General features: G+C 33.0%; 1 protein-coding gene across 1 annotated transcript; it reads right to left on the bottom strand.

The window, feature by feature from the left end:
- Window positions 1–1,385: 1,385 nt before the first annotated feature.
- Window positions 1,386–8,056, bottom strand: LOC112034113 (histidine kinase CKI1). The gene is made up of 8 exons (XM_065759782.1): window positions 7,974–8,056; window positions 7,589–7,810; window positions 6,883–7,365; window positions 6,532–6,711; window positions 4,529–4,904; window positions 3,455–4,029; window positions 2,059–3,165; window positions 1,386–1,741 (listed from the first exon to the last, which is right to left on the bottom strand). Exons 1-8 carry the CDS (start codon window positions 8,046–8,048, stop codon window positions 1,529–1,531), a joined length of 3,231 nt encoding a protein of 1,076 aa, XP_065615854.1. The 5' UTR covers window positions 8,049–8,056; the 3' UTR covers window positions 1,386–1,528.
- Between the last annotated feature and the right edge of the window lie 2,125 nt (window positions 8,057–10,181).

Here is a 10,181-nt window from a genome sequence, read left to right as displayed (position 1 = left end):
TTGACAATTATTTCATATTCTTAGCGTAATGTTGGTAGATTCTTGATAATTTTTTTTAAATGTTATTAAATTTTTGTTTTTTTTGTTTTTTCCTAATCTAAGTGATATATTTACTTATATCTGCTTCATCTTTAGGCTATTCAATACATACATACATATATATATATATATATATATATTGAGAAGATTCAATACATATAGATGATAAATCATTGTAAAGATCATTAGAAACAAATTCTAATCACACATTACATTATTTAAGAAATATATCACCTCATATAATAATTGAAGGTAAAATATATTATGTTTACTCGAAGAAAAAAAAATTACTAAATTTAAACCACTTTCAAATAACAAATATAGATAGCTTAATTTTGATAATCTAATTTATTGTATCAACTACAATTTATTGGAAAATAATCACATCATTAAGAAGGTTTTGAGACTAATACTTATAAGTCTCATTTATTATTTTCATTTTTCAATTAATGAAAAAACACATTTTCAAACTTTTCTACGCAACACGCAAGTTTGTGACTAGTATAAATAACAACGCACCAAAGAATCTTGTATCTCACCGTATCCCTCTTCCCATTGATTGTAAGAGGAAAAGAGAAAAAGAAAAGAACAACTATCTTTGTGCCTTTCAAATGGTGTTGGCTCTTCAAATTACATAATTGGCAGTGACTTTATGAAGCAAACTACTTGTCCATTAACAATTTGATAGTCGGTGTAATTTGTTTGTTAAAAAGAATTGGTGAAGTTGGAGAATCATGGGGCCTTCAGTGTCCCAACTTGGTGAGTACACTCGTGGTGAAGCTTTAATATATAGTAGTACTGTATCTGATTTCCTTCGATATATGCATGGTTAACTTCAAGGAAGAATCTTAAAAGTTTAATTTGTACATTCCATAATCTTGCATGTTGGTTGATGAGGAACCATAGAATAAGCTTGATTGTTCTTGTTTTGTTTGTTTACATGACAATTGGTTACCCTCTGTTTGGAATAGATGGAGATGGAGGGAGAGCATCGGGTAAGGTGACCAAAATATACGCAATTAGAGAAAAACACCAGTCCCTTCGAATAAGGCCATGGAATCCTCTTTATTTAAGAAAATGCAGATAAAACCTGCTGTCCAAGATTTTTTTTTTTTTGGGTGGAAAAAATCATTAGGGTGTGTGAGAATTCAAGAACACTGAACACCTCCTTTCTAATAATCACGGAAGTAGAGCACATTTTAGTGCGTCGAGGGAAGTGATAGTGACACTTCCTAGTAATCGCATAAGGCAGACCACATCTAAGACAGTTTCTGGGGAAGTCAATCAGCACATAACCATTATCATCCATTAACAATGAGTGATACTCACAAATGAAAAATAGGCCCTGATAAAAAAACTGGACATGTACTTTTATTCGAAGAAATATGGAACCCAAACACTTCTATATTTACAAATTGAACAAAAAATGATGACTAGTGACTATGATCTGATCCAAAAAAATAACTAATGTCAAGAATAGTTTAAACGTTTATTGTTTATTGTTGATAGATCTGATTGCTTCCAACAACTTGTCCTCTTTTAATGGCTTAATTAAATGGATATCCATCCCTGCATCAAGCATCTTGCTTATTTGTTCTGACTCTCCATGGGCTGTCAAAGCAACAATAGGTAGATGGATGCCATAGTGTTGTTCCTCCATCCTTATCAGTTTTGTAGCTTCCAATCCATTCATTACTGGCATCTGAAATAAGAACAAAATACAAATTCTGTCATGTAGAAATGAAAGGCATTATGGATCAGAAAAATGTTATTTAAGCAATCTTTAAACACATGGACAGAGCTCGTTAAAGCTTGAAATTTGAAATACTAGGAAGTATTTACCACACAGACATATATTATGTGTTAGTCATGGGAAGTCATTCAGTTTGGTCAGATCATAGCAGATACAAGGTCTATAGCTTTTTATTCCAAAACTCTCCATAAATATATGAGTTACCAAAGACGGAAATTTTCTATTTTTAAATGAAAATGAAATTGAGATGAGTTTTGTAAAATTACCTCACAATCCATGAAAATATAGTCATAAGGGAGAGAATTGGAGTGTCCCCCCTTTCTATGATCGGTTAAGACTTTGCAGATGTGATCAAAGGCCTCTTTTCCATTCACACATACCTCTACCTCTGCACCAAGACTACAAAGTTTTTTTATAGTCACCTTGCGTAACACTGCATTATCTTCAACAACCAGAGTTTTCTTTCCATTCAAAGGCATATCACTGCTTTTCTCATCAGGTTTATGGATCACTATTTGCTTGAGTGATCTGTGATGAGAATAAGGCATCCCCAACTGCATATCTTCACAGTCAAGTTCATATGAGGAATTATGGTCTATCAACCTTGGTAAGTTGCATTTTCTTAGTTCAGGTATCAGTCCTAGTACTTGATATAAGCGTGACCCGTGAAATGGTTCATATACAATATGATCACATGGAGGCTCTCTTGAATGAGTTCCATGCACAGTTGGATGATATAACCATACAACCTTACATCGTGAATTTTGAATGTCCTTCCTGAAGTTAAACACAGCTGAACATAGTTCAGAGAAAGTACCAGCACTGGCATCAATCACAATCAGTATGATGCCTGGTGAACTTTTGGAGTTGATCTTTCTGTAAGGCAGGGGAACATGGTCACTTCCATCCTTGATGCATGAGGGCCCATCAATTGGTCCTGAATCAGAACTGAAAGATGCAGATTTGCCCATATAATCAAGTAAACCCATCTGGGTTTTCTCTGAAAAACTGAAATAGGAAAGGTCCAACTTGTGCTTTATTTTCTCCAGATGTGATAGTAGATTTTTCCCTTGCTTTACATATGACACTTTTATGTTTAAGCTTTCTATGTAATTCATCAAGATTTTCCTCCGTTGGTCGCCTTGTATAAGAAGTACCACATGAGAACCTTCTGGTTTAGGTGTAGGGGACCGGAGTGATGCAAAAGATTGAAATCCATTTGAATGGCGATCACTGTGCACTCTAGGAAATTCTCCTTCAGTGTCTGCTGACTCCGGTTTATATGTAGGAAGCTTGATATTGAGGTTGAAGCAGGTGCCTCTTTCACCAGGCTCTTTATCAACAATTCTTATATCTCCGCCCATTAGACGCACCTAGAGCACAAAGCCACAAACACAATAACATTTAGTCAAATGCATGTGTCAGATTAAAAGCAATTATATGGTCCATCATTTCACAAATTGGGGTAACCTTTTGCTAATTCCAGAAGTACTTCACGTCTTTGGAAGTAAAAATAGATCCACTTTGCATTCAAAAGCAAACAAAGTATAAAAAAAGAAAGACCTTAATTATAGGTTGGACAACAACAGACCAAAGCAACATTCACGTCCAAAAGGAGGAAAAACTTCAGTGCATTAACTAGGTATTACTTGAATTGCTTACCAAAGATTGAACAATACCAAGGCCCAAACCAGATCCTTCTTGACCAGAAGCTGTTTCTGTAACCTGATTATAGTATTCAAAAACAGATTTTTGCTTGTCTTTAGGAATTCCCAAGCCAGTATCATCCACCTCAATGACAAATTCAGTGAGATTGGGTTCTTGTTGAGCTGTATGAAAGGCAACCAAATCATTTAAACCTTTTTTGTTCTTGTAACACAACCGTGACAAGTACTCCAATACAAGATGACTATTAGAAGCAATTATGGCATTTTCAAAACTTGTTTCCTGGACCATGGCACGAACTGTGATGTGCCCTTCAGTTGTATACTTAACAGCATTACTAAGCAAGTTGCACAGGATCTGTTTAAGCTTTCCTCGGTCACCTCTAACATGACAAGATTTAGCTATTGAGCCATCACAAGGATCAAGTACAATGTCAATGCCCTTCTTTATAGCCATAGGATAGAACATATCCACTACATCCTCGAGGAGTTGAGCCAAGTTGAATTCTCCTTCTTGGAGCTGCATCTTTCCAGCTTCAATTTTACTTGTATCCAGAACTGAATTCAATAAGCCTGAACCATTTTTATAAATAAAATAATTGTAAATATAAGCGGTTTCTCCATGCCAAATAGTTCATCTTCTATTGCTAAAACTTCAAGAAAAGGTTGATAATTCAAATAATCTTGAGTCTGATTGGCTAACGAGTAAATTATTGAGAAAGTAACTTCCATTAGAAAATTAAGGAAGAAAATTTTTTCTGCCACATGTTTAAAATTTTAGTTGAGAGATAATTTAAGAAAATGTCAGATACAAACACTTGGGTCATTGATAAAATTAATATAATAACATGCATATATGTCAATGCTTTGAATTAAATATAGGTTACTGAATATGCTTAAAAATGATTTAAATGTTCTACACATCCCTAAAGTTCCAAATTATTTATAAACAAGTATTGAAGTATTGAAGCATGTGGTGCAATATACACTTCTCCTTGGAATTGATCTATGTTGATGACCTTGGTTTATACTTTATTAGGGTGGCAAAAAGTAAATAGAATGAGCATAATACCAAGGAGGTCTTTTGTGCAATCATTCATCTGTGCTAAGTTTGTTGCTAAAACTGAGTCATGATTGGCATCTTGATTAGAAAGCTCTATCAAACCAGTGATAGCCGCCAAAGAAGCACGTACATCATGGCTTGCTCTAGCAAAGGCATGGCTTTTGTTCATACTCTTGCGTTCTGCTTGTTGAGTCGATTCCATTTGTTTAATGAGGGCAGCACATAAGAACATTTCTCGTTTCGCAGCTCTAACTATTAAGAACAAGAAGATGGAAAGTGAGATAACCATAAAAACAAACAGAAGCAAAAGAAGTGTGAACGAAAGCTTGCTGTTCTGATGGACAAGGCTCACTAATCTGTTGGTGGGATAAGCCAAGACATATACCTGAGGGAAAAAAAAAATAGTACACATCTAAATGAACTATAGTTGCCAAATTATACTATTAGTCATAGATGGCAAATCTTCATGTCTTAGATGCATTTGTAAACTTCATTATGTAAAATTTAAGATGTATTTTTTTTTTTTTGCCAAGTTGTGGAATAAAATTTAAGTTCCAAATTATTTATAAACAAGTACTGAAGCATGTGGTGCAATATACACTTCTCCTTGGAATTGATCTATGTTGATGACCTTGGTTTATACTTTATTATTGTGGCAAAAAGTAAGTAGAATGAGCATAATAGTTACCAAGGAGGCTTTTGTGCAATCATTCATCTGTGCTAAGTTTGTTGCTAAAACTGAGTCATGATTGGCATCTTGAATAGAAAGCTCTATCAAACCAGTGATAGCTGCCAAAGAAGCACGTACATCATGGCTTGCTCTAGCAAAGGCATGGCTTTTGTTCATACTCTTGCATTCTGCTTGTTGAGTCGATTCCATTTGTTTAATGAGGGCAGCACATAAGAACATTTCTCGTTTCGCAGCTCTAACTATTAAGAACAAGAAGAGGGAAAGCGAGATAACCATAAAAACAAACAGAAGCAAAAGAAGTGTGAACGAAAGCTTGCTGTTCTGATGGACAAGGCTCACTAATCTGTTGGTGGGATAAGCCAAGACATATACCTGAGGGAAAAAAAAATAGTACACATCTAAATGAACTATAGTTGCCAAATTATACTATTATTCATAGATGGCAAATCTTCATGACTTAGATGCATTTGTAAACTTCATTATGTAAAATTTAAGATGTATTTTTTTTTTTTGGTCAAGTTGTGGAATAAAATTATTTTTAATTATAAAGTCTTAGATGAATTTGATGTTATTTTCAAATTAAAGGAAATAAAAAGGAACATTAGCTGTTAGTTAAGAATAGAGCGAATTAAGTCCTTTCCTTTTTGTGTTGAAAGAAATAAGTATAAATAGAATTCCAGATAAATTGTATGAGTGAGGATGAGTTGCAGTCTTACTTTATCACATAACATGCATGTAGTCAAATGGTGGTTACTTTGTCTAAAATTGTCTGGGTAAATACAGAGTCAATGGGGCAGATAGATGCACCAGCACAATGACATAAACTTGATTTGACAGTGGATCAAAGGAAGTGATAATGTACTGATAATGACTGGAACATAACAGAATTAAATCTAAATCCAATTGTAGGAGAGATATTTGAAACAAAGAGGGGGTTTACACCCCATATCAACAATAACCGAAAATGTAATATGTGTCTTATAATTTGCTAAACTCTTTGGATCTTTGTCATATAACTTTTGATTGTGTAAGAAAGTAGCCAAAATATTTTACCCCATAAGATTAAGAAACAAAATACTATTTTATATGAAACATAGTGCTCCTAGCAGACTAGTGTAAACACCAATCAATGTGACAATGGAAAACTTAAAAACTAACAAATAGCGATAATTCTTCTTTGAAATCCAAGATAAGCTATGTTGAGTTGAAAACGTATTCTGATACTAATATCTAATTTCTATAGCATTTTTCATTTTAAAATTCACATAAATCTCTTAAACATAAATAAGAAGTTGCCTGAAAAAAGTAGCAAAAATTATACCGTTTCAACACCAGCAATCTCAAGCGTAGAGCAATAAAATGTGTATTTCATTCCTGAAACTTTCCCATCAAAATGTTTTGACCCGCCATCAGACTCACATGAGAAGTTAGCTACTTGATCTGTAGGGTCTCCATTTGAATTCACCATTTGCACCAAAACTGTATTATTGCTTAAAATTATCTGTGCATTTGGTAGGCTTGTTTGTATAATCACTTTCCCATCTTTTGTAGCCAAGTGAAAATTACCACCATGAAAATCCAAAGCTGAAAAATGGTCGATAACCACTTTTGCAGGCAAACCAAAGGAAATATTTGAATTCACCATTTGCACCAAAACTGTATTATTGCTTACCATTATCCGTGCATTTGGTAGGCTTGTTTGTATAATCACTTTCCCATCTTTTGTAGCCAAGTGAAAATTACCACCATGAAAATCCAAAGCTGAAAAATGGTCGATAACCACTTTTGCAGGCAAACCAAAGGAAACCACACCTCTACCATCCACAGCCACAGCACTGAGAAATATGCTATCTTGAGATTTGCTCCATGCTTTTCCTAACCAAGAATAGCCACTTGTACTATTTAAGGCCTGTTGAATCCAACTTGAATTTGTAGTGGCCATAAGGTCTGCAGCTATTGCTTGTCCATATAACTTCCCATTGTCCCGGTCCACTGGCTGAGCATACCAGTTTAAAGGAGATGAAGTGTTGGAAAATACTGCTAGCATTTGATTCTCATCTTTGTAAAGTGAGAACAGTAAGCCATCTAGTCCAATATAAGAAGCATGTGATAAATATGGAATTGTTGAAAGTGCTATAAATAATGTTGGTGCAACCTGAAAATATAATTAAAAAGAGAAATTATGAAAAAAAAAGCATTAGTTCATACGTTCTAGACACATTACCATTATGCATTGCAAATTTTCAAATTTTAGAAAGTTTCCGAATGCTTGATTATCAAAAGAGCTTTCACATTTCCTTGAATCTGTTTACATTTCAATGGAAAAGGAAACTAAGTAGTAAAAAAACACAAATTCTACCATCAATAAAAACACTGGCCTTTGCTTGGATGACACCATATGATATTTCAGTTCCATTTAGTGATAAACTTAGAGCTCTTGCAAAATTCATTGTTGATGAATTTAAAGGAACTAGCAATTTTGCTGCTGTTTCAATTCTTAAAGACGAGTTGTTGCGTGATTCGAGTGATTCTGCTGTTATACTTTCTTCAGTTAGTTTGATCATGACACACAACCTTGATATCATGAATCCAGAAAATCCCTGCCAGGTTTTTAATTATAAAATGTGTAAGTTTAAACTGCTGCAAATAAAAGCACGGATATAAAAGAAAATATTTTTCTTATTTGAGCAAAATTCAGACGAAGTTTTAGTTTCAAAACAATATAAGTGCGTCCAGAATGCTAAAGTTTGTGGAGGGAATTACTAGAATGACCAGAAAACATATCGGCCGCCAAATTATTGTTGAGCAGAAGTTCATTGGATAGGACTTCACTCTCATGGCTGAAAGTTGTGGTTTAATATACTGCATTTCATGGCAAATGTGAGTATTAGATAATTAACAAAAAAACAGGATATATGACCAACTTTTGGTTGCTGAACCATAATTGTCAAGATGTGTTACACTTCAGTTCATTAATATATCTACTTTTTCAGAACAATCGTATTGAGTAACAATTATTTTCATTGAAAAGATATGGAAATATTGATTTAACTATTTACAATGTCACATCTACCGCCAATACAAACAAGTGCAGGATGGGAAGAATGATCAATTATAAATTAAAAAAAAAAATGCATTTTTGATAGACTGACAATGACAGCAGAATCCAAGTCCAAAAGTTTTGATTGAAATAATTAATCTGCGTCTCAAAAATAAGAATTTTTTGTTATTTGGGTTGTTTTCAATGATCTATTGGCTCTTAATTTTGAATGTGAAAAAGAAAAAAAATAGATATTTTCTTATTTTTATAGAAACTTTGCTAAAATTCTATAAAATGTTACTGAAAAAGGTCTCAATAACAGTATATGATAATTAAAAGAGAAGTTGGAATGTAAATGAAGAAAAACTAATCCATGAAAATACATGCCAAAGGTAGTAATAAAACATGGTGCAACCATGGCATTGTGAAGGACATTTTCAACAAGACTTAGTTGTATACTTACTTTGAAAGCAATTGAACAAGAGCAAACAATCTAGCACTGTGGAATATGACCAAAGTTCATAGTAGAAATGGAAGAGAGTGAGAGAGTGAGAGAGAGAAAATCTTGTGCAATCTGCTATAAACAGAATACCAAATATAGTTCAGCAACCGTGGGGCTTAAATCCAGTGTAGCAAGGAGCAAGAAAAACGTTGTATTAAATGCAACGTGTACTTCCAAATTCACCAAATAAGAGATTCTCTTTCTCTGTTTCTCTGTATTCTTTGTATTCTTTGTAGATTAGAGAGCAAATTGGTGAAAAAAGAGTTTGAAAGGAAATCTAAAAATGAAAAAATATTCCTGTTATAAATAGTACTTATTGTAAAACCAAGAGATCATGAAGGAGCAGTCAGTAACAACTAGTGAGATAATTGTGAGAAATCAAATCCCGTAAATCTTGGTGGGAAATAATACCAGAGATCTTAAAATCTAAGTGGGTCAAAAATATAGAAGCAAAAAAAAGCCCATAAAATGGCACTATTGGGTCAAGAGTAATTACAAATCAACTGGCAAAGGAGAGGCCCACCACAGAGAGGAATTAGACAAAGAAGCCATTCTGCCACCGTAAATTTAAGTAGCCAAATCTATAAAAACAATCCCCCTACCCCCAATTATTGGTTTTTATTTTTATTTTTAATAACAATCGTATTAGTAGTTTTTCTATTCCATATTATTTGGATGTCCCAAAATATAATACTATTTCAAAACAATGAAAAGTTTATTGATAATTTTTCTAATTTAATATTTTTTATATATAAAAAGTCAATTTATTTCTTTCAATATAGTTTAAATAAAAGAGCTTTCTTTTAAAACTTTATTTTTCAAAATGAAAAAGTTAAATTTATTGTCCATTTTACTATATAAGTTTGATAGATGCCACATTAATAACATATAAATAAATTATTTTATTTCTTTTATTTTGGATATAAAAATTAACATGAAAAAAAAATAGTCACTAGGTTGTATAATTTGAGTTTGTTGTGTGTCTTTGTGTTAGAATTTTTTTTCCTCTCCTTTGTATGTGTGTTTGTGTTAACAATTAAAAAAACATTATTAATGTTATTGCTTTCGACCTTATTACCTAATTAATACAAGTATTCTCTCTTTCTTTATTTATTGCTTTCCAATTTTTTTTTAGGAAAAATAAAGGGCACACTGCCATTTTCAATAACTTTTAAACTGTACTCATCTACCAAAGAGCACCCACCATAGCCAAACCTCCCATTTCGACAAACAAGCAACTGATTAGTGCATACACCAGAAATTTCTAGCCATATGGCAAATAAAAATTAAATTTTAATTGAATAATTCCAATATAATAGGATCGTAGGACATATTTTGAACTTCAAGAATTATTTGAGTGCCATTGCAAATAATTCTTGTAGTCCCCTTCTATTTAGTATTTATTTTTTATCTGAGATCTGTTGGATAT

This window comes from Quercus suber, unplaced genomic scaffold (assembly GCF_002906115.3).
Source record: "Quercus suber isolate HL8 unplaced genomic scaffold, Cork oak 2.0 scaffold_17, whole genome shotgun sequence".
Lineage (NCBI taxonomy): Eukaryota > Viridiplantae > Streptophyta > Magnoliopsida > Fagales > Fagaceae > Quercus > Quercus suber.
This window is presented reverse-complemented; position numbering and strand designations above follow the sequence as displayed.

Coding starts and splice junctions, on each gene's coding strand:
- LOC112034113 (XM_065759782.1), bottom strand. CDS start 8,048: ATGAGAGTGAAGTCCTATCCAATGAACTTCTGCTCAACAATAATTTGG. Junction 6,712..6,882: donor TACCAAATGCACGGATAATG/GTAAGCAATAAT, acceptor CCAAATGCACAG/ATAATTTTAAGCAATAATAC. Junction 4,905..6,531: donor AGATTGCTGGTGTTGAAACG/GTATAATTTTTG, acceptor TTTTTCCCTCAG/GTATATGTCTTGGCTTATCC.